General features: G+C 52.0%; 1 protein-coding gene across 1 annotated transcript in view; it reads right to left on the reverse strand.

Annotated features, from left to right (window-relative positions):
• Positions 1-25,956, reverse strand: part of LOC308558670 (uncharacterized protein C6orf15 homolog) — a gene marked incomplete at both ends in the record, with an annotated part of 43,123 nt that overhangs the window by 16,370 nt on the left and 797 nt on the right. The window contains one exon of the mRNA XM_081140591.1: positions 25,567-25,918. Within this exon, the coding sequence (XP_080996717.1) occupies positions 25,567-25,918 (352 nt within the window). The remainder of the gene's footprint in view (positions 1-25,566; positions 25,919-25,956) is intronic.

Below are 25,956 nucleotides of genomic sequence, written 5' to 3' on the forward strand. Positions count from 1 at the left end.
GAAGGGGCAGTGCCAGTCCTGAGCCGAGGGCTGGAATAGGGGAGCGAGCTTGAGGAAGCCCGGGACCCTGCTGCCACCCGCTGCTGTCTCGGGCAAGCAGGCTCCAGGCTCCTGTCCCTCCTCTTTCTCAATCTTACATGGGTAGCAAATGCTCTGCCTTTTAAAATTAAATGTATTGGGGTGACATTGGTTAATAACATTGTGTAAGTTTCAAGTGTATAATTCTATATTTCATCATCTGTATGTTGCATTGTGTGCTTGCCACCCAAAGTCTAGTCTCCTTCTGTCATAAGTTTACACTTTATTTAAGTCTCTGTATTTCAACTCTGCCTGACAAATGAAAGATTTGAGCCCAATTAGAGGAATGTGGGAAATCAGCCACGAGGTTGCCAGGTCAGCCCAGATCTGACCCACAAACTGTCTCATCTAAAGCATATACCAAGCCATGACCTGAATTGAATCTCATAGGAATCATTGCTCTCGCCTCATATGATTACCAGGGCCCAGGCATAGCGGGAAGAGAGAGAGAGGAGACGGGCAGAGCCAGAGCACCCCGCTGCTGAAATGCTGCCCCAGGGCCCTCGAGGCAGAGGAGCCAGGCGTCAGAGGCTGGGTGGGCAGGCCTACTAACGATATGGCTTAGCTCGAAATAGTCCGTATTGCAGTGCAAGAGGCTTCCTGTGGGAATGTGTTTTATCAGAATTAAATCCAAAATGCCAGATTATCTTTAACTCAAATACAGCACACCACGCTGTCTGGGAGATGTGACATTGGAACAGATGGGACAATTCTGGAAATATTAAGCAGAATGGATGATGGCAGGCCATCAACGATCCACATTAGAAAATATTATTTCTGAGTAGGAACAGCCAAAATGTTCCCACTAACCCAGTGACCAGGCCTGAAGACTGCGAAACAAGAAAAAACTGTACAACAGGTGACCTAGGGGCCACCGAGGACTGTGACACTGCACACCAGAGACCAGAGATTATGCCACTAAGCATCTAGACACTCGCCCAGCGGGTACCAGTTTTGTAACCACAGCAGCATCCTGTCCCTGGAGGCCTCCGCAGGCACTGCCGCACTCCGTGGGACTTGGCCTCACCGTGGTGAGTAATGGCCCAGGAGCCTGAAGGGCATGCTGGGAATGGGGCATCTGCAGAGGAGGAGGTGGGCACGGGGAGCTGAGGCATGGAAATTGGCTGAGGCCAGGAAACCTGCACAGAGCTTTGCAAAGACACAGAGACAGAGATGGAGAGAAAGGAAAGGAGCAGGTGCCATAACAGGTGAGGACAGAACTGAGGGAGGGGAGGTGTAAGAGAGGGAGAGGAAGAGAAACGGGAGGAACTGGGACGGAGAGAGAAAGCTGACAGAAAGAGGAACAGAAAGCACAAGTATAGTGAAAGCAGAGCTGGCAAAGGCCTTAGGCAAAGACAGATTCAAAGGTGGGAAGTTCTCATAGAAGATAAGGAATGGGGGTAAGAGGAGCGGAGGAAATGGAAACATTTCGGATGGTTCACTCACGTCAGATATGTGCTATTTTGTATTAATTACGACACACTCTGCAATTCCGCAAAAGATGTTTAAAAACCAGGATTGGGTGGGTTTACAGGAGCTCGGCTACTCTGTACTGGAGAGACAGCCGCCACCGGCTCTCAACGCAGGGCTCAGGGGCCATTTCTGCGTCTGAGGCCCCACTGTTCCTACAAGAGGAGATGGAAGACTCACTACCAGCCCTGTGGCTTCCTCGTGCTGAGTTTTGGTCTCAAGCCCAAGCCTCCAATCCCTGGCATCTGATGAATGGGGAAGCGCTGGTCTTTTGGACAGTCCCGACCTGAGGATTAGAGGCCCTCGGAATCCTTGCAAGTGGCAGCATCCGTGATCAGCCAGCTCAGGCAGCACATTAGAGCCTCTTTAATCCCTGTCAGCCCTCACTGTCACCGTGCACTGACCTCTGCCCCAAGGGCTGAACCCTCAGCTGGAGTCAGTTTGCCATGTGAGTAGGCGAACAGTAACGTGTGACTCAGTGGAGGTGTTCGTGTGTGAGTCCAGCAGTCACAGGGAAGGAGAGTGTGCCGATGGCCGCCCCACCAACAGAGGAAGGGCCCTGGAAGCCTCCAGTGTACTTGGCACACAGTCAGCCGGGGAGGCCTTCTTGGCTTCCCTGAAACCACAAAGAAGTGGATCTCAATCGCACAGGTCACCGTGAAAAGCCAGGCGCCCCTGCTCCAGCTGGTGGGCACCTTCCTCCTCCAAGCCAGGCCTCTAAGTGCCGGCTCTGACCTCAGCAGCAAGGGCGCCTCCTCAATCCCTTGTAGAGCCTGAAACCAAGGGATGTTCAAAAGGCTCGTGGTCCAGGGAGTAAGAGAAAGGTTGTGTCCCAAACTCGTTGACTTTTTAACTTACAAATACTTAACCAAGAAGGTCAAAATTAAGAATTACCTCTATTTCCATCTCTCCCCCAATTCTATTTGTCAAAACATTTTTATTTTCTCTGCAGGACCTCAACGTTTTTGGAGATTATGTATCCCTATCAGTGTCAGGATCGGAAGAAAGTGGCGACACTGGACAAAGTCCTAGAGAGGAGCTGGGTAGACCAGTTTAAGAGCAGAACCAAGCCCCGCCAGCAGGGCTCAGTGGCTGAGCATCGACCTATGATCCTGGAGATCGGAGGTCAGTTCCCAGGCAGGGCACATGCCTGGGTTTCGGGCTCCATCCCCAGCAGGGAGCGTGCATGAGGCAGCCGATGAATGACTCTCTCATCATTGATGCTTCTATCTCTCTCTCCCTTCCTCTCTCTGAAATCAATAAAGGTATATTTTTTTAAAAAGAGCGGAACCAAGTCTTAAAAGCATTTTCTTCCTTCCTAGAAAAATTATTTCCTGCATCCATTAAGTCCACCCCCGAGGGCTACTTACCATTCCCAAGCCATGGACTGCAGTGCACCAGGAAGCGGGTCCCAGCCGTGACTACACTCGGTTCTAGAGCAAATCAGACCCACGTCAGCCTCTGCAGGACCGTGCCGCATGCGCGTCCTCAGGCGTCCACTTCCCTCCCCCAGCCTGGAGCTCTGGGACCACCCGATGAAGGGGGCCAGGGCATACGCGTGTCAGGGGCACTCAGAAGGAGGCCTGTCTGCTCTGAACATCTCCTAATTCTGATACCGGACACAAAACGGTCCGTTATTGCCTGCTGCCACTAAGCCAATAAGCAGAGACTAGGCTGAATCTTCCATGAGTATTTTATCTGAATTGCCGGCAATCTGAGAGAGCAGCAGATATAGGATCTTGAAAAACTACTCTCACATTTCATTTTAAACAAACTCTTATATACAGTCAGTGGGTGGGGGGAAAATCATGCATCAGCCCGGGGCTGCTACAGGGAGCGAACCCACCAAGAACAAGCCTTGGGCCTTTGTGAAGCTTCCCCTGTACTCTTGCCTTGGGTTTGCGAAGGAGTAGGCTTTCTTTCACACCAGCCAATCTTCTTCCAAACTCTTCACGGGTTGGTGTTGGGCCCTCCCCCTATCCGATCTTTTTCGTGGAGCTTCCAGATCCTTTTCCCAGATTTCCCAACTAGACTCCTCCCCTTCATGATGCCATTTTGGCTCCTACTGCACACACCTCATAGTTCTGGTTCCTCACCTGGCCTCTACTGCACCTGCGCCCAGCAAAGGAATTTCCCCTGAGGTTCTACCCCCCTCCCTAATCCTGGCTAACAGGCCTTGTTCCCGGGAGATTGGAAAACTGGTTCTTCCTGCTGGGGGGAGGGGGGACAGGAGAAAGAGGAAGGGACGTTAATCCCCTTGGGGGAGCAATTTGGCTCTCCCCTAAGGCACCTGAAAAGCTGTCATTTCCTGGTTTAATTAAACTTAGCCAGTTTTGCTCCTGTCTCATTATACTAATTAGCTGCCTGCTGTAACAACAGAACAGAAGCATAAGGGACACTGAAAGGTGACTGGCCTGTACTGATTACCCAGACATACCTATGTACCTTGGGGTTAGCAGTCTGCCAAAAGCTCAGGGGCACTGCTAAATCAGCCCGTCACCATGAGGCGTCCTTCTCTAGAATGTGCCACTTCTGCTGGGTCTGCTGGGAAGGCGAGCGTGGCCCCTGTACTTGAAGACCCACAGAGAGATGCACAGTCACCGCTTCTCTGGACGGTATTGCAGGTAGAAAAGAACATGGTGAAGGTGCTGTAGAAACATCCAGAAGAAAAAGAGAAATGAAGCCTTAAAAGGGAAAGCCCTGGCCAAGTGACCCAGTGGTTACGACAGTGGACACAAGTGGCCCAAGGCTGCCTGTCCCAACTTGAACCAATTAAGCAGAGACAAGGTTGAATCATATATGAGCGTTTATTCCAATAATGCCAGCAGTATGGGAGAGCAGCAAGTCATCCACATAAAATCTGCTCTACTCTCCCTCACCCCCCGTAAGCCAGCTGCTTATATTGGGTAGAAGGACAAATATTACACTGGGAAGTGGGCAAAAGGAGTAAGAATGGGTATAATGGTTACAGGTCACAGGCAATGCATGCCGGGGGTTGCAAGGGTGGGCACCTATGGGACTCTATTGTTTTGGCAACAAGGTTGTTAATCTTCCCATGATGATAGGCAGTTCTCAGATAAGGAGAAGGGAGGGAATTCCCAGGATAACTCCACATCCCCGGACGTACAACTCTCAGCCAGGTTAGAATGTGCTGTCTCTAATCAGAACAGAACAATCATGGTTAACCACACATGATTATTAAAATTTCTGCCCCTAACAGTTAGAGTGTCAGCCAGTGCACTGAAGGGTCACAGGTTCAATTCTGTCAAGGGCATGTACCTGGGTTGCAGGTTCAATCCCTGGTCCCAGTCAGGGTGTGTGTGGGAGGTAACCTATCGGTGTGTTTCTCTCATATCAATGTTTCTCTCTCTCTCTCAATCTCTCTCTCTCCCCCTCCTTCTTTTCCACTCTCTCTAAAAAAATCAGTGGAGGAAATATCCCTGGGTGAGAATTAACACACACACACACAAAAGGTAAGGGAAATACCTCCGTAACCACTCCTGGGACCTTGAACTACTAGATCTGGCAGTTGGCTCTCAAGCATATTGTGCTCTTACTCACTATGACACTTGTACTTTGTCACACTGCCTACGCGGGCCACCTCTTCAGAGGCTGCACACAGCTCACGCCGTCATGTGAGTCCAGCCCCACTCAGGTAATCCTCCTTTTTTCTATGTAAAGTCCAGCGTTTAAAGCACTTCCTCAGGTGTTGTTAAAGAGCAGGATGAGCCCTGGCCTGCGTGGCTCAGCGGGTTGGAGCGTTGTCCTGTACACTGAGAGGTTCACTTCTCGGTCAGGGCACATACCCAGGTTGCGGGTTCAGTCCTTGGTTGGGGTGCGTGTGGGAGGTAACCAATTGATGTTTCTCTCTCACATAAATGTTTCTCTCTCTCCCTCTCCCTTCCTCTGTCTCTAAAAAAAATCGATAAAAACATCCTTGGGTGAGGATTTAAAAAAAAAAGTGGGACAAAATCCAGGTGACCCCACTTGTCACATGCTGAGCCTGTGCTGCCCAGAGCGAGCAGACCAGGCGAGCACCCCTTCCAGACTGTGCCCGAACAGGGCTGCAGCCCGTGTGGGTGTCACCTACACAGCAGTGCTCCAGGGGGCCTCTGCTGGCCCGCCAGTCTTCACAAACAAGAATGCGAGGTGACAGTACCCGCCATGACTCAGCACTCCCGTCCCGGGGTGTTGCTCCTACCAGTGACTCAGCACTGCCCGGCGGGAGGTGTTCTTCCATACCTCAGTAAACATAGTTTGCAGATAGTCTTGACCTTTCCTGTGACTTATCCCAAACCCCTCTCCTTAGTCTCTGTGTCATCATATTTATTTATTTTTTAACTTTTTTATCCTCGATTGGTTGCCTCCCTCACATGCCCCAACTGGCTGGGTGGAGCCTACAACCAAGGTACTCGCCCTTGGCCAGAATCCAACAGGGACCCTTCAGTGCTCCGGTGGACGCTCTAACCACTAAGCCAAACCGGCGAGGGCTGTGTCACCGTATTAATTTCCTACATGGAGCTGATCACAGCTGAACTTCCCTTTATTCATGTTTATTTGTGCACTGTCTCCTTGCACTAGACTGTCAGCTCCTTGAGAGGAGCCGGCGCGGTATCCAGTGGAGCCTGAAGGGGAGATGTCTGGCCACTGCTGTCACAGGCATGCCATTGTTCAGTTGGCTGCACTTTTCTTCTCAGTGGACATAAGCCATGGTGCATCTTGAACTCAGTGTTATCTTAGATTTGATGGAATACATATTTTGGAATAAATGAATGAATTTCTTTGGGTACTATTTCTTCAGTTTGGGTCTTGTTTGGAAATACAAAGAAATGAAAATTCCCTTAATGAGTGTCTCTATGTGTTGGAATTCTTGAGAACAAGGTTGGCAGGTTAACAGAAGTGAATGACATTGTCCTCCCCCTTGAGTATGATACGCTGAGTGCGCCAGTGGAGCTAGGTGTTGGGTGAAGCCGGAAGGTGGGGCCTCCCTCAGCCGCACAGCCTCAGGAAAGCTACCCAAGGGAGGGGCGGCTGACCCCGGATTCCTGACACATTCATGGGCACTTCATGCTCTCTCTGGATCCTTACATGAGCTCTGTGAGGTAGGAAAATAATCCCATTTTAGAAATCAAAGACTGAGGCTCAGAGAAATTAAATTAATTGCCCCAAACCACATGACTGGTAAGTGGCAGAATGAGGTGAGGAGGTGACGTTACACTCAGGCCTTCTGGCCCCAGGATCTCTCACTTTCTACCTCACTAGGGCTGAATCAGCTGCTCAGCACCCTCCTCAGACCGCTCAGACCCCTCACAGGTGTGAAACCTCACCCTTCAGTCTCCTCTTCTCCACGCTCCCATGACAGGCCCTTGGATCCTGTCTTTGATCTGTTTTGGGTTTTAGGCCAAACAAGAGAAAGCAGACATGGTCCCCATTCCTGCCCCTCCCCAACCTGAAAAGGAGGTGCAGACACACTGACACAAATCAGACCACCTCTGTACAATGGACGTCAGGACTGCGTCGCCAGTTTGACATTTATGGCATATGTTTGCCTTGATGAGTGCATTCTGGTTTTTAAAATATTTGCAACATCTCAGGCCACACCCTGGGAAGAATTTGAAGACTGGCCACCGCTGGAGTTGTTTCAGTTGTAGCTCGGGACCCCACGGCAGAAGCAAGGCGGCTTCAAGGTATATTAGTGATTTTCTCTACCTGGGAGAGTTTTTCAGCTTCCCTGCTCTGCACACGGGAGAGGTGCTGTGTGATGACTCGTGTGACCACCCATCAGGTCTTTCCTGAGGACACATATGCCAGTTGCTGTGTGTGGCTCTGGGCATGCAATGGACAGCGATATAAACAGCTTTGCCCTCAGGGTGCCTGGCAGAAGCTCATGGGCATTGCTCTCATGTAGGTGCAGAGGGTCATTGGTTGAGCCCACAACCTGGGCATGTGCCCTGACCGGGAACCGAACCCCGATCGCCTGGATCCTACCTCGACGCTCAACCACTGAGCCACGCCCGGCCGGGCGCCTGCAAATATTTTAAAAAAGCAAAACTCACTAGTAAAGTCAAATAAATACCATAAATGTCACAGTGGATGCTTGGCGGGGTGTGACTCGGGATCCAGGATCCTAGGATCCAGGAGATTGAGGTTGGATTCCCAGTCACGGCACATGCCTGGGATGCGGGCTCGATCCCCAGCAGGGGGCGTGCAGGCGGCAGCTGATCCATGATTCTCTCATCATTAATGTTTCTCCCTTCCTCTCCCTCTCCCTTCCTCTCTCTGAAATCAATAAAGATATATTTAAATATACATATGTAAATTTTTAAAAATGTCACAGTGGATGAAAATTGGCCATTAGAAAAATTGGGTTATGGTAAAATTGTTAAATTGACATGAATGAAGGTTAATTAGAATATATATTCAGCATGTGATAAGAGATAACGGGGCAGGGATGTAATGACAGTAAAAAAAACACAAACAAAAAATGTCAAGCCTGGCTGGTGTAGCTCAGGGGTTGAGCATCCACCCAAGAGGTGACTGGTCGGATCCCTGGTCAGGACACACGCCTGGAGGGCAGCTCCATCCCAGTGGGGGGTGCAAGAGGCAGCCTATGGGTGTTTCTATCCTTCTCCCTTCCTCTCTCTCTAAAAATCAATTAAACAAACATTTTTTATTAAAAAAAAAAAGTCAAGGCAACCATGGAAACAGTATCTATGGCAACAAGTGGCCTGGCCGAGAGAGGGGCTCCCAGACTGCCTGTGTGTTCCCGTGCAGCGTCTTGATGCGCCCTCTAGTGGCAACGGCTGGGCAGAGGCCCCGAGAGAGGCCGGCCGGCTTCGGAGCGCGGCCGGGAAGGTTGGCTCGCAGGACGCCTCGTCACACCCCAGGGCTCCGTGCTCCCCCTCGCCTTGCGCTTGCTGGGCACTGAGGCACAGCGTGTGTCCACAGACAGCTACCACTTTTCATTGACTCTTAGACTCCATTTGCTGGAAAACATACATTATTTCATTCGCCACTAAGAAAGAAAAACAGTTGTATTGACATGCCATGGGCTGTAGGGTTGTAGGAGTGTCCCCATCTGAGAGATGTTAAATGTACAAGTTCTAGACATCTTGTATTTTGCTGGGTCATTTCTGGAGCTTTGTTTCCTCACATAAGCAACTGCCCTGTTCATTCATTATCCACATTTTTTCATTCTACACACATTCATTAAGTACCGCACTGGGACAGGCTTGGGGGCGGGTGCCCTGCCTTTGTGGGGCTTTTATTCTAGTAACTGTAGGATTTCCAATGGTCTTTGCCACACTCACATTCTGAGAGTCACTAATTTTATGACTGTGGGATGACTTAGAGTGAAAACAGACACCAGAACAGAAAACAGATACCAGAAAGGAAGTCAGAAAACCTGGGTTCTAATCTGTTCTTCCCTTTGGTATAGCAGGTAATCTCTCTCAGTCTCAGTTTACCCGTTTATTAAGTGGGTGGTGTTATTGTCTGTCCTGCTAGGTCACTGATAAATCAAGAAATAGCTCTTTTTCTCCTAACACAGCAGTTCAAACTCTATGCAATGACAGTCAAAATTCAGTGGAGAGTGTCCATGGCAACCAGCGGTCCTAGCTTTCTTTCCTATCCATGAACCAAGAAAGTTCCAGAGTTTCTCTTGTCGCCTTCAGGTGTTAAGCAGTACTGTTTTGCGTATATAAATGTCCAATCCAGAATAACATCAAACCTTTTTTCTATTGTCCAGTACAGAGCTTCTTGCCGCCCACTGGACAGTCTGCAGGAGGCTGGTGTCTGACCTTCGCCCGGCAGACAGAGCTGTAGGAGACGGCTGGCTACCTGCCCGGGGTGGGGGTGCAGGAGAGGAGGCTGGGCTGGGGGCCTGGTTCCTGAGCTCAGGGCAAAGGCTATGTAAGAGTTTCCAGTGGACTAGGTGTGGGCCATGCTAGAAAGCCAGCCACTGTGGGCCGAGTTACTCCTGTTCCATGGCCACCTACGGTGTGAGCTGAAGTCATTGCTGCACCCCCGGGGTTCCCAGGGGGTGTGGAAGGAAGGAATGAGGGAAGCAAGGCCTCATTTGCAACAGGGAGCTGCAGGTGATGGTCTCCAGTGATGGCTGTGGGGGAAGGGGTCTCTGAAGAACCCGTGGAAGCACTCCAGCGGGTGCAAACCTCTCACACCATGCCCGGCAAGAAACAGCTCTTGAGTTCTCACTGTCTCTAACCCTTCCCCATCCTACTGAAACGTGGAGTCAGAAACCATGATTAGCAGGACAGGAGGAGCGGGACAGACACATAAAGCAGAGAAAGAGGAACCGAGTCGACACCCCGCCTAGGAAAACACTAACTGGAGGACTTAACTTTGAAACTGGTCACCAAATTTCTGAGCTGACATTGTATCTGGTAATGGACTTTTATCCAACGACAGACTTCATTGAACACCTACAGACCAGTCTGTGAGGAGCTGCGTTAGACCAGGTCAGGTGACATCCTGAAGTGACAGGCCTGCCACACACGTTCCCAGTCATGTTTGGGGTCTCTGATTCCAAGCTCCAAGGCCGGCTGCTTGATCACACACACGCACACGCACACATGTGCACACACACATATACACCCAGAAAAGCTTTAATGCTGCCCATGTTTTCATCTTGGAACAGGGAAGAGTGGCCCCACTGAGCAGGTAAGGAGACGGCAGGGGAACGAAACCGAGTGGCTGTGTGATCGCACCCTTCAAGCCGTGCTGTTCCCCACACCAGGTGCCTGTGTGCACACCTGTGTGTGTGTGTGAATGTGTTTGTGTGTGCATGAGTGTTAATGTGTATGTGAATGTGTGCACACACAAGTGTGTGTGAGTGCGGGTGTATATGTGTGTGTGCACATGTGTGAGTGTGTGCGTGTGTGTGATCAAGCAGCCAGCCTTGGAGCTTGGAATCAGAGACCCCAAACATGACTGGGAACGTGTGTGGCAGGCCTGTCACCAGGATGTCACTTGACCTGGTCTATCGCAGCTCCTCACAGACTGGTCTGTAGATGTTCAATGAAGTCTGTCGTTCAAAACTGAATACCTTCTTCTTGAGAAACGTAGAATCCAAGACAAGCTTGTGCTGCCGGTTCCCTCCCTGAAGGCCATGGCTCTCTGCTGTCCACAGTGGCAGCCATCAGCCACACTGGTAGCAAGCTCGGAGGAGCTGGGCCTAGTTCAGGGAGGCTCTGAACAGCACACACCAGACTTCAAAGACTGAGCACCAAAAATCGCATTAAAATTTTTATATTTATTATATTTTAAAATTATATTATTTTGGATACACTGGGTTAAATAAACATCTATTACTAAAATTAAGCATACCTGTTGTTGTTTTTTCATTTTAGTGTGATTACTAGACAATTTTAAGTTACATATAACTCACATTATTTCTCCTGGTCAGCACTGCCATGGGCATAGGGTGCAGGGCACCTAGGGCTGCGGTGCTTCTCCTCTGGCAAGTGAACCATTCTAAAGAAGACAGACCCTGGGAGGCGCCCGAATCTGGGTTGAGGGAGAAAATGTTCCCCTCTCTGGGTTGGAAAGCACACTCAAGGGTACTCCCACTGTGGGAGGTAAACTGGCCCTGAGGCTCAGAGCTGCTGGGCCAAGAAGCAGCCAGGAGCAGCTGTGCAGGAAGGGGCTTGGGCAGGGGAAGCCTGAGCGGTTCTGTAACTCTCTCCCTCCATCGCTAACTCTCTAGGAAAGTCCTGCCAAGCATGAGTTGGGGGCAGCAGCAGGAGCTGAGGGTCTGTGCGCACCCTCTGCCTCCCGCCGGGTGCCCCACCCCGGCCTGTCTCCCTCGACCCAGCGATCTCATTTCTGACAATCCTCCCAATTCTCAACTGTGGAAAGAGCTTTATAAATAAAAAATGTTCATTACAACTTATTGTCTTAACAAAATATTGGAAGGAGCATAAACACTCAACAGAAAAAAACTACAAAGTCTGGCCTACTTGCATCATACACCATTGGAGACCCACTTAAAACCTTGTGCTGCCCTAGCTGGTTTCACTCGGTGGGTAGAGCATCCGCCTGCGGAGTCAAGGGTCTTGGGTTCAATTCAGGTCAAGGGCAGGTACCTTGGTTGCAGGCCCAACCCTGGCCCTGGTTGGGGCTGGAGGCAACCAATCCATGTTTCTTTCTCTCCCCCCACCCCTTCCGGTCTCTGAAAAGCAATGGAAAAATATCCCGGGTGAGGGTTAAACCACAGCAAAAAGAAACGGTGTGTCAATAAGGAGGACAACAGGGTCATAATAATGTTTTTTAAAAAGGAATAAAGGAAGACACAATTAAGCATCTGACTGGTCACAATAAAATGCGACTCCCCCCCAAAATAACCTCCAAAAACCTAGCCATAAAGAAAAGACTAGAAAAACTGTTTTTAAAAAATAGAACCATAATTATATTAGTCAGGGTTCTCTAGACAAACAGAGCCAATCATTCATGTATGTGTGTGTGTGTGTGCACTCTGCAAACTGTCCAGTGGAGAGTAAGAAGCTCTATACTGGACACTAGAAAAGAGATCTGATATTATTCTGATTAGCCACTTAATACACACAAAATGAAGAATCCATGAAATCACTCAAGAATAATCATTATGTATGTATGTGAATATATATATGTATATATATATATATATACATATATATATATATAGAGAGAGAGAGAGAGAGAGCGAGAGAGAGAGAGAGAGAGAGAGAGAGAGATTTTTAAGGAACTGGCTCCTGCAGTTATGGAGGCTGGCAAGTCCGGAACTTGCAGGGCAGGCTGACAGGCTGGACACCCAGGGAACAGCTGCTGTTGCAGCTCAAGTCTGAAAGCGTCTGGAGGCTGAATCCCCTCTTTTCTGGGGAGGTCAGTCTTTTTCTACTAGGGCCTTCAACTGATTGGATGAGGCCCACCCACATTATGGAGGGTGATCTGCTTTACTCAAAGTCTACTGATTTAAATACCTTCACAGAAACATCCAGAATAATGTTTGACCAAATATTTGGGTACCAACTCAAAGGGGGCTTCTGGCTTGATATGGCTCATCGAACACACGCTTGTTTCTGCTCCCAACACAAACTCCACCAATGTGGTGAAGGTTTTCATTTGTTTTATTTTTAAAGACAAAAACTGTCACCAACTGGGGGGGGGGGGGGCGCGGGGGCAAGAACCTACAAGGAAGGCAAAAAGAGCAGGAAACGGTACAATGTAAACAAATAGGTAAGTGAATAAATCAGGATCTGGACAGTAAAGGGACAAGCGTCCTAGCAGACGAGAGAGGCTCAGGTGAGACCCGGTGAGACAGCCCGGAGGCGGCGGCTTCGCGGCAGAGCCGGACCGCGCGCGGCGGGGGCGGGGGAAGTCCGCCGGGGAAGCCGCGGGCCCGTCCTGCGCCTCGCCCGCCGCCCGGGGCCGGGGCCCGAGGTCGTGCCCCGAAGCGCGGCTCCCTGCCGCGGAGCCGAACGGGCCGGGCCGCTCCTGGGGAACGAGAGGGTTCGCTGCAAGTCTGCAGGACGGCCCGCGGACTCGGCAGCCGCCCGGCCCTCGGGAGAGCAGCGCAACCTCCTCGGAAGAGACGGGCCGACCAAGGGAAAGCCCGGACACCAGCAGGCGGGCTGCGCTGGCCCGCACGTGGCTCCGCCCTCCCGCCGCGCGCTCTGCGCCCCAGCGGACCCCGGGGCCCGAGGAGCCGCGGGGCCCCCGCCTCCGGGTGAGCGCGCCGAGCCGAGGGCGCCCCAGCGGGCGGCAGGCGGGCGCCGGCCCACCCGGTTCTCCCGCCCGCGCCCCCGCGCCCCCCGCGCCCCCGCGCCCCCCGCGCGCGCCCGCCCCAGGCCTGACCCCGCCGCCCCCAGTTCCCCGCCGCGAGGCGCTCGGCCTCTTCCTCGCTCCTCAGCCTCGACGGGCCGCCGGTTGCCGTGCGTTGCGCGCCGCGGTCCCTCGGTGCGCGCTTTGCCTGTTGAGCTCTCAATTCTGTGAACAAACGACGTTTAGCCAAGCGGAGGTCTCCCTTTCACCCGACTGGACGCTGCCCACGGGCCTCCCGCGGAAACGGGCGAGCCGACGGCGCGGCGGGTCCCCTGAGAGGCGCGCCCTTGGGCCCCAGGCCGCCGCAGGGTAAGCCCAGGGTTACCGTAGCAGCCAGGCTCCAACCAGCAGGCAGAAGCCAAGTCCCGGCCTGAACGGGGACGACGTCCCGTAGGGGTGACCGACTGGAAGGGTAGAAACTAAGACGGGGAGGGAACCGAGCGCGCGGGCGCCGCACCCCCACGCTGGGCTCGAAGCGCGTGGCAGGCAGTGTTCAGGGTCCTGGGCAGGCAGCGGACACTCTGGGGTGAACCGAGGGAGTCTGGCACCGGAGCCCACCCACGACGCGCCAGGCCTGGGGCGTGCGGTGTCTGGTGGGGACTCGCTCCCCGAGGGACTGCAACTCCGGCACTCGGCGCTTGGCCATCCCCTCCCCCGCAAGTCAAAACCCAGCTCAGCCCTGCTCGGTTGGCTCAGCGGTTAGAGCCTCGGCCCTGGGACTGAAGGATTCCGGGTTCCATTCCGGCCAATAGCACCTATCCTTTGCAGGCTCACCCCGCCCCCACGCCACCCCCACCCCCACCCCGCCCCCAGTGCATGCAGAAGGCAACCAATCAAGGTGTCTCTCTCCCACCGATGTTTCCCTCCCCCCTTCCCCCTCCCTTCCCCTCTCTCTTCCCTTCTCCCTTCCCTTCCTCTCCCTTCCCCCTCTCTGAAAAGCAATGGAAGAAATAACCTCAGGTGAGGATTTTTTAAAAACCCACTGCAGCTCATTCTAACGAGAAAAAGTCCCTTTCTCCTGCGATGTCCCTCCAGCGCGGCTACTAACCAAATCTAATTTGGTCAGGGCTGCAAAACAGAAAAGCTTCCAGCTGTCCCCGCCGATCAGGTAGAGGGTGGGTTTCAGCTGAGAGGCAATATGCTGATAACCAGCACAGTCAACAGTAGATGAGAGCCATAGCATGGAAGACCCAGGGTGGAAACATGAGAATTAAAAAACTTCAAAGAAATCAAGACAATGCAAAGAACAAAACACCAAAACCCACTGCAACTAATGTTTCCATAAAAATAAAAGGTATTGCCTCCATTAAAAAAGAGCAAGAGGCTATAGAAATTGTTAGCATAGACAGATAGTTATCAATAAGGAAGGGAGCAAAAGGAATTAAACATTGAGCTTAATAACCTGGGGAGCATGAGCCTGCTGCTTCTCCAGGAAGCTACAGCTTTACACACTCCAGGGGATCCCAGTGTTGCTCAGCCAAGGATTAACACCCCCCACCACCACCCCTCTGGTGTGGATCGTGGGGTGGGTGGGGGGAGCAGGGGGCGGTGAGCACAGGGCATGGGGGAAGTGCTTGACCACTGAGGCCCCTCAGTCTGGCCTGGGGAAATAATAGATTGGCTGGAAGGCAAGCCCAGCACCAGCCCGGAAAACTTGGGAAATTGATTGGATATTTTGAAAAAGCTTCTGGTCCTTCCCAAACTGGAGATAATATAATCCCAGGGAACAAAAAAGAGCTCTCTCACACTAGGAAACAGGCGCTGGCCCTGTGCAAGCATTCCTTCTCCGTAGCTATGTGGCCTACGCAGCAGCAAGGTGGATGGCCTTGTGGATTCCAAACGCAGGCTCCAAGCCAGAGCCTGGATACTGCAGCGAAGCAGTGGACCGCAGCTGAAAAGAAGCTAAGCCTGCTGGGCGAAGAGAGAGGCTGGACTGGGCTGAGCTTACTCTGGCACAGGGTCTCTGGGCATTGGCCCCATTTCTGGCCCTGATTTTCCGTGGCCAGCGGGACAGAGATGGGACATTGGAAACCCAGGGGCCATCTTCTTTCACCCCAATAAATCTAACCACCAGACCACCTCCTCCCTTGTGGGTCCCTGAAAATGCTTTTTCTCATGACACGGAAAGGACCCCACTTCCACCGGCAACAAAATGAACATTTAAAGAACTAAAAAGAGTTAGTTTTAGTTTAAAATATTATTTCAAAAGCAAAAGTTTTAATAGACGTGTTAGAATTGAAAGTTGAAGGACTGTTTGGGAAAGAAGCAAAGAATAAGAGAGAAGGGACAAAAATCATGAGAGAAATGACTGGAGAAAATTTGCCAGAACTGAGAGACAGAAGATTCCGAGGCACCACGGAATGTTCAGCAAGATGAAGTCCAAGGTGCACACGAAATGGGGCCACGTGCTCCCCTGACAGCTGGGGGGGGGGGGGGCTGTGAGGCGGCCTTGCAAACTAAGAGACCTGAAGTAACCACAGGATGCTCTGAAGTTAAAACTTTAACTAAAAGCAGTTTATGGTGGGTAGTCATGACCTAGGCCGGCATCTTCCCTGACAAAGGTCCATCTTTACCCTAACTGAGCCTGTCTGTCGTCTTTTTGCATGTACCACAACATATCGTTGGAACGTCAGGCTAACTCCCCTTTTTCCGGACCCCTCAAAGCACAGGCACCGCTCTGCAGAGACCACAGTCCCCTCATCGTATTGAGTTAATTGTTGACTGTTAACGATCCTGCACCCACCTAAGTAAAAGAAGTGTGTCCGTCATTTTACTTTTTGTCCAATCCCAGAGGTCCCCCCACCACACCTTGCTCTCTCCCGCCTCCCTAATCTGTCACCAGTGGGTTTCATGTAACCCACTTACGTCTCCTCTTCTGATTGTAACATGTAAAGCAAGGTGCAAAACTGCCATTCTCAGGAGCACTGTCTCAGTCCATTGGGATTCTGCCTCCCAGCAATTGTCCACAGTTTGGCTGAAACTCACAAAAATGATTCACAGGTTTAAATGTTTCTTATGTTAACAAAGGTATGTCATCATGAATTTTTAAAATATTAGGGACAAAGAGAAAATGTCTAAAATTGTTTAAAGAGGAACAGAAGATCCCATAAAAGATCAAGACTCAGATGGTTCAAGATTTTCAACAGTGATGCTGGAAGCCAGAAGACAATGGAGCAATGCTTTCAAAATTTAGATGTAAATTCAGCCGCTTAGAATTCTATCTTCAGCAAAATTATTAATCAGATATAACAGTAAAAAAAAAAAAGACATTTTTGAGTCTCAGCAATTTCACTCCCTTGCCCCTTTCCTCAGGGAGTTACTGGAATATGTGTTCCACCAAAGTGAGGGGTGAGATCAAGAAAGATCAGATGTGGCATCATCCGAAGAGTGAGGTGATGGAAACCTGAGGAGGATGCTGAGACATCCCAGGAGGCAGGTTTGCAAGAGATGGAGGGATCAACAGGTCCAGACTGAAATAGGAGTCTGGGCCCAAAACCTCAGGAATAGTTTCTTTACCTGGCTACAGAAGGATATGTCCAAGAAAACGATGAAATTAGTTATCATGCCTTTGAATGGAGAGGGAGAATTTGGTGACAAATCAGTGATAAATTTACAGACAAGCCATGGAAGGAAAGCCTAGCAGAGCTACGTTGTTCTGGCTCCCATCCCTACAGCTCAGCTGAGACCCTGCTCCTTCCAGCCTTCTAAAGATTCCAGAAGCTCCCAGAGCCCTGTGTAAAGTCCTCTCCTGTTTAATATGCCTAGAGTAATTTCTGCTTCCTGAACTGAACCCTGACTGATACAACTTATTTAAAAATAGGAAGATAAAAACCAAGTGAGCACTGAAATGTTTGCACTAGGAAGGCTGAATTCGGCCTGGGAGAGGCGGTACAAGGGACCCGTTTTTTGCTGTAAGTTTTGTACAACTTTTTTGCCTTTTAAAATTACACACATGTTGCCCTGGCCGGTGTGGCTCAGTTGGTTGAGCGTTGTCCTGTCCACTGAAAGGATGCTGGTTCGATTCCTGCTCAGGGCACATGCCCGGGTTGCAGGCTTGATCCCCTGTAAGGGGCGTGCAGGAGGCAGCCGATTGTTGTTTCACTCTCACATCGATGTTTCTCTCTTCCTCTCTCTCTAAAAATCAATTTTAAAATCTTCAAAAAAATAAAATTGTACACATGTGTAAGTATGGTAAAAATTTAAAACAGTCAAAAACTCATTAGGAAGGTAATATATAATAAAGCACTAAGACATACACTGTTTTTTGGGGGTTTTTTAAGAGCCACCATCTATGCAGACTATGTCATTTCCTTAAAAGTGGCATCTGAAACATTCCTACATCCTGGAACATTTACAAATTATAACAGGGACACCTCTCATAAGCCTCTCAGTTTTTGTAGGTGGTCTTTACCCTGTCTCCTGAGATTGGTGTCCAACGTTTTGTAAACACGGCCTCTCGCTTTTCCAGCAGACACTCGGGTACACTCAGAGCCCTCCGTTCTCCACTGTCCCATCTGCTGGTCTCCACCATCCCTCTGACTCCGCACACCCCTGCAGAGAGCCAAGCCTTCCTTGATCTCCTGCCAAGGAGGCTGCTGTGCTTACATATAAGCCTGTGCTCCTGGGGACCAAGGAAACCCAATGTTTCCAATTCCCCTCAGTCTTGGCTCATGCACAGAGAAAGCAGCTGCTCTTGAGGTTTCGGACTCTCCAGTGACTCAGCTCTCTACTTCTCAGGGCTCTGTGCATATCCCTGCCTCAGTTTATCTCCCAGACCATGCCAGATGTTGGCAAGCCGTCAAAGCTGGCATAACCAATATCCTAAGCCCTAAAGTCCTCCCTCAGCACCTACCAGCTGCAGTGGCCCTGCTGGGGTCCTGAGGGAGAGGTGTGGCAGGCACTGCAGGCAAATCCCTCTTTAAGGCTGGTGCCATGGGAATTGCTCAGAGCCTCCCCTGCTGGCCAAGGGCACTCTGCCCAGAGTGAAGGCCCGAGGGCAGGCGGGGCGGCCCAGGGGCTGCTACAGCGCCTGCCTCTCTAGGCAGAGCCATCGCAGGCACACGGTCCCCAGCCCGGTGCACTAGGGAGGGAGCCATACTAGAGCTGGGCCAAAACTTTAGAAATGAAGAGCCCCTTTCCTGGAATGCCCTCAATTTTTATTAAGGGCATATTTTGTATTACTTGTTAAATTTCTTTTTTAGGACGATTTTTTAAATCCTCATCCACGGATACTTTTTCCATTGCTCTTCAGAGAGCCTCGGAGAGACGCCCACGTAGACACGGCTGGAGTCCCCCCACACGAACCCCAAAGGGGCTGTGCCTGGTGGGCTCGAACCCGGGCCCTTCCGGGCACAGGCAGCTCCGGCCCGCAGGCCGGCTGGGGCGAGGCACATTCTCCAACGTGCTCCTCCTCCTCCTCCTTTTGTTTTGAAATGACGAGACTCTCAAAAAATTGCAAAACCGGCACAGAGGTGTCACCGCAGCCTCGCCCCGCCCGCGCGAAGGTGGCACCCGGGCCGCAGCACCTCCGCGCATCCGTCGGGCACCGAGCGGCAGCCGGCAGCTTTGGCCCTGAGACCCCGACACCTGTCCATCTCAGGGCTCGCAGAAGGGGTTCAGTTTTCCGAGGGCTCCCCGAAGCGGCCGCGCCGGGAGGTCCCGAGGGCGGGGCGGGAGCGCAGCGGGGTGCGGAGGCCCCTGGGGCGGGCCCAAGGCCGGCGCGGGCTCCTGGAGAGATGGGCCGTGTCCCATGAGCGATGTTTCTCACTTAGGTGCAGTCGGATTCGGGCGGTGGAAACATTATCAGAGGAAACGTCCGTATTTCCCGGGCCCTGAGAGTAGTCAGCTTGCTTTCCACGGACGACGCCCTTCTAAGGAGAAGGGCTCTCTCTGAAGGAGCCTGGGCACAGCGCCCGCGCCTCTGCCCACGGCGCTGCCGGGCGGACCCTGGGGGCAGGCCCCGCGCCCGCGCCGCAGCCTCCCCCGCGAAGCCGGGCCCCCGCCAGCGCGGCTAAACGCCGGTGTTGCGGGAGGAGGAGAGAAGGGCGGCGGGAGGAAAGGCAAGGAAAGGGGAGGCGGCGGAACCACGAGGGCGCGCAAGACGGCGAGGGGAGGAAACCCCGCGAGGCGGGAGCGGGGCGCGGGCTGGGGCGCAGGGAAGCCCCGCCCCGCCCCGGGCGAGCCGCTCGGCCTCGGGCTCTGGGGACCCCGGCGCTGAGGGAAGAAGCCTGGGAGGCAGCGGGCCTCCCGCGCCTGCTTGCGGGGGACGCTGCCCGGCGCGGGCGCCCTTCCCCGCTCCCGACGCTGGTTCAGGCCGGGCCTCGGCGTGGCGGCCGGGGCCGGGGCGGCCGGCAGGTGACCGGTGCGAGGATCTGCGCCGCCCCAGGTCCCGCCGGGCCGCCTCTCGCTGGCTCGGCGGTGGAGGAAGCCGAGGCCGGCGGGAGCCAGTCCTGGGCCCCAGCGCCGGGAGCGGGGCGCCGGGAGCGGAGCCCCAGGGAAGCAGCGGGCGGCGCGCTCCCCGCCCCCTCCCGCCTGGGAGCTCGCGCGAGAGCGGGCTCCTCCCGCAGCCCCGCCTCAGCCTGCCCCCTGGTGGGGGCCTGCGGCGTGGCAGGAGCGGCCCCGCTTCCCTCGCACGCTCCCCTCCTGGAGCTGAGGGTGACTGATGGGTCTGGTCTCGGCCGTGAGAGAAATAAGAGTTGTAGCTGCTGTGCTGACTGGTTCCCGTGAATCATCCCGTTTAACCCATACAAGGAGGAAGGCGACGTTATTATTTCCATTTGCAAATAAAGAAGCTAGGACTTGGCTTCCCTAACCCGCACCCCCAACAGCCACTACTGCCGGGGTAACTGTTTCATGTACTAACCCACCCAGTACTCTCAGGCCCTCCTTGGTGCTGCTTCCTTCCTCTTGTCTCCCTAGAAAGCATTACAAAGCAGTTTACCTCGCATGCGGTGAAGCAGGGCGCAGGCTGCACTGTGGGCCCAGGAGGCTCTAGAACAACCCCCACTCCCAGCAAGGAAACTGGGACAGGCAAGATGTTGATGGGTCTCTGCTTTAGGGACCACTTAGCTCTAGAGGTGGAGTACCCCAGCCCCTTATCCAGGGAGCCCACCTCCTAGCAGCAAGATTCCTGGAGGGGAAGGCCAGCCGCCAATCAGAATGTTGCTTGGGGACCAAGAAGTCAAAGTCAGGACAGGTGGATATTTCTGGAATATTTCATGCAGGTCACAGTAAAACCCGGTCCTGGAATAAAACATATTCATTTATACCAGCCTTATTTTATTTTATTTCATTTTTTAAATATCTCTTTATTGATTTCAGAGAGAGGAAAGGAGAGGGAGAGAGAGAGAGAGAAACATCAATGATGAGAGAGTCATTGATTGAGCGCGCAACCCTGGGCATGTGCCCTGACAGGGAATCGAACCCCGATCACCTGGATCCTAGGTCGACGCTCAACCGCTGAGCCACGCCTGGCTGGGCCCAGCCTTATTTTAAACAAAAATAACTTAAGCATAATTAAAAAGTATGATGAGGTGAAATTGAAGAATTAGAAAATCCAATAAAACCAAGAATGAGGCTCGTATAGTCACCATGCCAGGAGAAGGACCACAGCTTTGGAACCGAGCTCTCTAGTAGCCAATTCAAACAGGGAAGCACAGTCATTACTTGGTGCCCAATGTCCACAAAATAAAAAGAGACCAGAGCTCAGCAGAAGTACAAGTCCTCCCTTCCCAGAGACCAGGAGGCAATTCTCTGTCCCCACAGTTTGGAAGTGGTGTGATAAACATTGCAACCACATCCTTAACATAAACACAAGTTTCACAGGATTTGTTTCATCTGGTGTCCCTGTGACAGCTGGTGGCACTGTGTTCTGGCGGAGCCACTCAGAGCAGTGCAACCCTCGTGCCCAAGCGGCTGGTCCAGCTTAGTCCGGGGAGAGATTCCGGTGTAATCACTAAAATTGTATTCCTCCATCAGACAGACATGAGAAATTCCTCTCCCCACCTGCCTTCTGATTTGTAGAGAGCCACAGTAAGTTCAATGTTATTATGCACGTGACAGCGCAGCCACTTGGGCTGCAGATTAAATGCACGTTACAACAGAAAATATGGGTGCCCAGAACAGGCCAGTCTCCCCACAGGGAGCAATGACTAGACAGCTCACAGTTCTTATCCCCTGGGCCCCCTTTCCTGGATCCCATAAAAGCCACCCCCTTCTGCAGTCACATTCTTTCTTCAGACAGAGTCCAGTACCGTGGATTCAACTTTTTCTTTCTTAATTGTGGTGTCCATCAAGCATGCTTCCAGGGTACTCTATGATTGGACTTGATGACTCCCGAACTTCCTCAGCGCCATCCTCAACTCCTTCCCTCGCGTCACGGTGTGCAAATTCACCATGACGTTTACTCATGGTAGATTAACCTCCACTTAACTTCCCAGGAAGCCCTTTACTAGCTGTGTGACTTTAGACAAGTTATGAAATCTCTCTGAGCTTTATTTTCATTATGTGTAATGTTGATAATGCCTACCTTGACGGGTGGTTTGAAATCAGAGTAAACTAGTAATAGCGACAGCAACAAAGGTTCATGAGTTCTTACTGTGCCTGTCACTATGCTGAGCATTTAACACTCAATTATCTGACTGAGTCATCTCAACAACCCTATCACATGGGAACACTGACTGTCCCCATCTTATAGATGAGGAAACTGAGGCTTAGAGGGCTTGGTTAGTGCCTGCCCCATTAGTTACAACTATAATTATTCAATGTCATGAGAAAGGCAGGGCATGGGAGTTCAGAGAGGGGTCAGGAAAAATCTGAAACAAGGAGTCATTTGCAGATAAATGGGATTGTTTGGTTGCTTTGCTTCTTTGTTTGCATTGGAAACCTAGTACTGTGTATATATATGCTCTTTGGAAAAATTCAAACAGTGCCCGTGCTTACAAAGTAAAAAGCTGAAAAGCTCCCACCGCCAGGGCAACCTCCTGATGTCACTTTCTCCGTGAATATAGACATCAAGCTGTGCAACTATATTATTTCATCCTTTCAGGATGTCTACTTTTTCCTGAGTTTCCCCGAAAGGATGTTTTCTGTGTTATTTCAGCCCTTCCAATAGTTTAAACATGGACTTTCAAGTTCTAACTGAATTTGTCGTTACCCTTAAATTTTTAGCAAAGCTATTTAAAGTTATATTTTTATTCAACACCAAAGATTAATCAATATCTTTAGTCTTTCCCCTAAACCAAACATACTTTCAATTCTTTCCTCCTCCTATTTCCCCTACCTGCCAGGATTCCCCAGGTTTTGTCAAAATCTTCTGGAACTGGAACCTCAGGGGCTGAATGAACCAGTTAATAGGCAGAGAAAGAGGAGGTGGGTGGGTAACAGGAAAAGGCTGTAGGCAGCCAAGGGCTCCAGGGCTCCAGGGCTCCAGGGCTGAGCACAGGGTGGGTGGGTGGGTGGGGGGCCCGGTGCCTGCCTGCATTCATCCATTGGTTCTGCAGACATTCCACCAAGTAGGACTCAGGGGTGAGCAGAAGAAACCAAAATCGGGGGGGGGGGGGGTGTTGGCCGCATGTGAATAACCTTCGGTATGAGTTCCAGGCTCTTCTACCAGCCAATACATGAGCAAGGGAATGATCTGATTGGAGCTGACTTTTTTAAAAATATATCTTTATTGATTTCAGAGAGAGGAAGGGAGAGGGAGAAGAGAGACAGAAATATCAATGATGAGAGAGAGTCATTGATCGGCTGCCTCCTGCATGCTCCCAACTGGGGATCGAACCCACAACCTGAGATTTGAGCCGTGATCTTCTGGATCCTAGGTTGATGCTCAACAGCTGAGCCAGGCCAGGCCGGGCTGGAGCTGACTTTTTTAAAAATTAAAATACACATATCATAGCCCTGGCTGGTTTGGCTCAGTGGTTAAAGCGTGAACCTGCGGACCGAAGGGTTACAGGTTCAATTCCGGTCAAGGGCATGTACCTCGGTTGCAAGTTCAATCCCCAGTCCCAGCCAGGGCTTGTGCAGGAGGCAGCCATCAATGTGTCTCTCTCACATCAATGTTTCTCTCTCTCTGTCTCCCTCCCTTCCACTCTCTCTAAAAATCAATGGAAAAAGATATCCTTGTGTGAGGATTTAAAAACAACACACATATAATAAAATTTCCCATCTTAACCATTTTAAGTGTACAGTTTAGTAATATTAAATCCATTCACACTGTCACCCATCCCCGCTCTTCTTTTCACCTTGTAGATCTGAAATTCTATACCCTCCCCCCAGTCTGAGCTGCCTTTAGGATGACAGAGCCTGTGGGTACGAGGCCAATTAGGAGATTGATGTAACCACAGAGGCAGGAGGCCGAGGATCCCCATGTGAGAAAGGAGGTCATAAACAGGAAGCAAATGTAATTGTTAAACAGAAGCACCTCCCGTGCCTGGCATGCTCTGTGCCAGGCCAGAGACCCTCTGAGGAGTCTCTTCCTCTCCTGCCCCAGCAGATGCCAGCACCTCCCTGGCTGTCCATGCACTTAGCCCATTTCTACACCCGTTTCTCACGTTATTGAAGCTCTTGGATCATTAAATTCCACCCCTTAGCTCATCCACGCTCACTCCCCTTCAAGCCCTCTCCACCCGGAGAAATCATTTTAACAGTTAAATACGTTACTCCCACATCTCAAACTCTGAATTCCCTTGTCCCTTCCCGTGTGGATAAAACCCGTCATCTTAAAAGAGCCGCAGGCCCCGCAGGATCCGATCCTGGCTCCCTGGCTCGGGCCTCCCCCTCCCTGTGGCCCCCAGGCTCTGTCCCCCAGGGCTTCACTGGGGGGGTGCCTTCCGCCTGAAGCGCCCCTGCCATCCCCATCCGGTCACGAGCACTCACAGGCAGGGCTGCCCTCCTCTCTGGCACGTCACTGTTCCAAATTCCATATTCTTTGCATGAACATGTGATTGTGTCTTTCTCTGCCGTTAGCCTGTGAGCTCGGGGGCGGGGGGCGGGAGGCGGGAGGCAGGGACCCCGCGAGCCTGTGCCCCGCAGCCCCGTGGTAAGCCCGGGAGTCTTCACAGCTAACCGTGACTGATGCAATCTGTTGCAAGGAAGTATCTTAGAGTCTATTGCACTTAGTCACAGGTGACCCTGGAGAGAAGGCCGGGGAGGGGCAGGGAAAGGGGGTGCGTATGAAGGGTTTGCATGAGCTTGCGGGAGAAAGACCGGCCCCAGACCCAGGCCCTTCCAGAGCGGGTCACCCCGGCCAGCTCCTGCCAACCTCCCTCGGCACTGTCCTAGAGCGAGCCTTCCCTCCTCACCCCAGCACCGCACACTAATGACAAGCTCCTGGGAAAACCAAAGGCGGTGCAGAGGGACAGCAGTGTGACAAAAAGAGAGTGTCATCACTTGGGAATAAAAGCATCACAGGTAGCGGCAGGTGGGATTGTGGGCTCAAAGGTTTTCCTCTCCCTTTCCTGCTCCCAGTATTGAGCTCTGCTACTAATTCAGCGAATGCTCGGAGCCTGAGGTTCTCGGCTGCAATGCACCAAGTGGGGCTTGTCAGGGAGATCAACCCACCCTCAGCTTCCAGGAAACTTGGCCTCCTGGGGAAGAAAAGACAAGCGCAGACAAAACGACTCTGTTTCTCTGTGATGCGTGTCAAGGGTACTCGTCCCCACTCGGCCCTGGTGCCAACTTCCTGGACCTTGTCCTCCCCTCCTGCCACCAGCGCCAGCTCAGCTAGTCCTGCTGTCCCTCCTCCCCTTGTCAGATTCCAGGGCAATTCTGGAACCAGCTCTCCCACCTGGGCCAGGTGAGATCATGAAGCTCCACCCTCAAATACCTGGGCTTTGATCGTTTGCAAAGGATGGGGTCAGCAAGAGACCATTTGGAGGTCCCCAGGAGAGACAGGGGTGGCTGGAAAATGGGGATGGACAAAGCTCACTTCAGCTTGCACCCAGAAGCAAAGACACTGTGAAGAACAGACTCAAGAGCTGCTTGTGTTTTATTGGCGATCAGTGTGGGGGCACAGGGGGACACTGATCTTGGGGTGCAGGGGGCAGTGGAAAGTGAAGGAGGTGCTGGAAGCTTGCTGATTGGATCTTGACTTAGCTCATACTGCAAGGGGAGGGCGCGGGACCCCTCCTCTGACTTCCAACTTAGGGCTTCCCCTTGTCACTCTCCTAACCCCCCTGCGACCCAGAATTTTGAAGGCACCTGGGATGTTCCAAGAAGAGCCAGGAGGAGGAAATTGGTTGTTAATGCCTGGGTGTAGGTGAATATTCCCCCAGCTGCCTCCTGGGTACCAATCAGTAATTCCCCAGCTGGAACTTGGGTATTGATTATTGATGCCCCAGATTCCCACAGGGTGTGGCAGGGGCCTGGTTTCCCACCCAGTTCCAGGACCTCCACCTCCCCAGGACACACTCGGACTCAGGGCCCCCCAGGGGTGACCTGGCAGAAGTGGCTGTTGAATCCTGTTGATGAGAGACCAGGGTGGGTGCTGGGCGAGGATTTCTCGCTGGGCTCCCAGCTCATGGGAACAGGGTGCCCGTCTAGACTCAGAGTCCTGGTGGAGGAGTGAAGCCTCAGGTGTAGACTCAGAGT

The sequence above is a fragment of the Miniopterus schreibersii genome (genome assembly GCF_964146895.1).
Source record: "Miniopterus schreibersii genome assembly, chromosome: 6".
Taxonomy (NCBI): domain Eukaryota; kingdom Metazoa; phylum Chordata; class Mammalia; order Chiroptera; family Miniopteridae; genus Miniopterus; species Miniopterus schreibersii.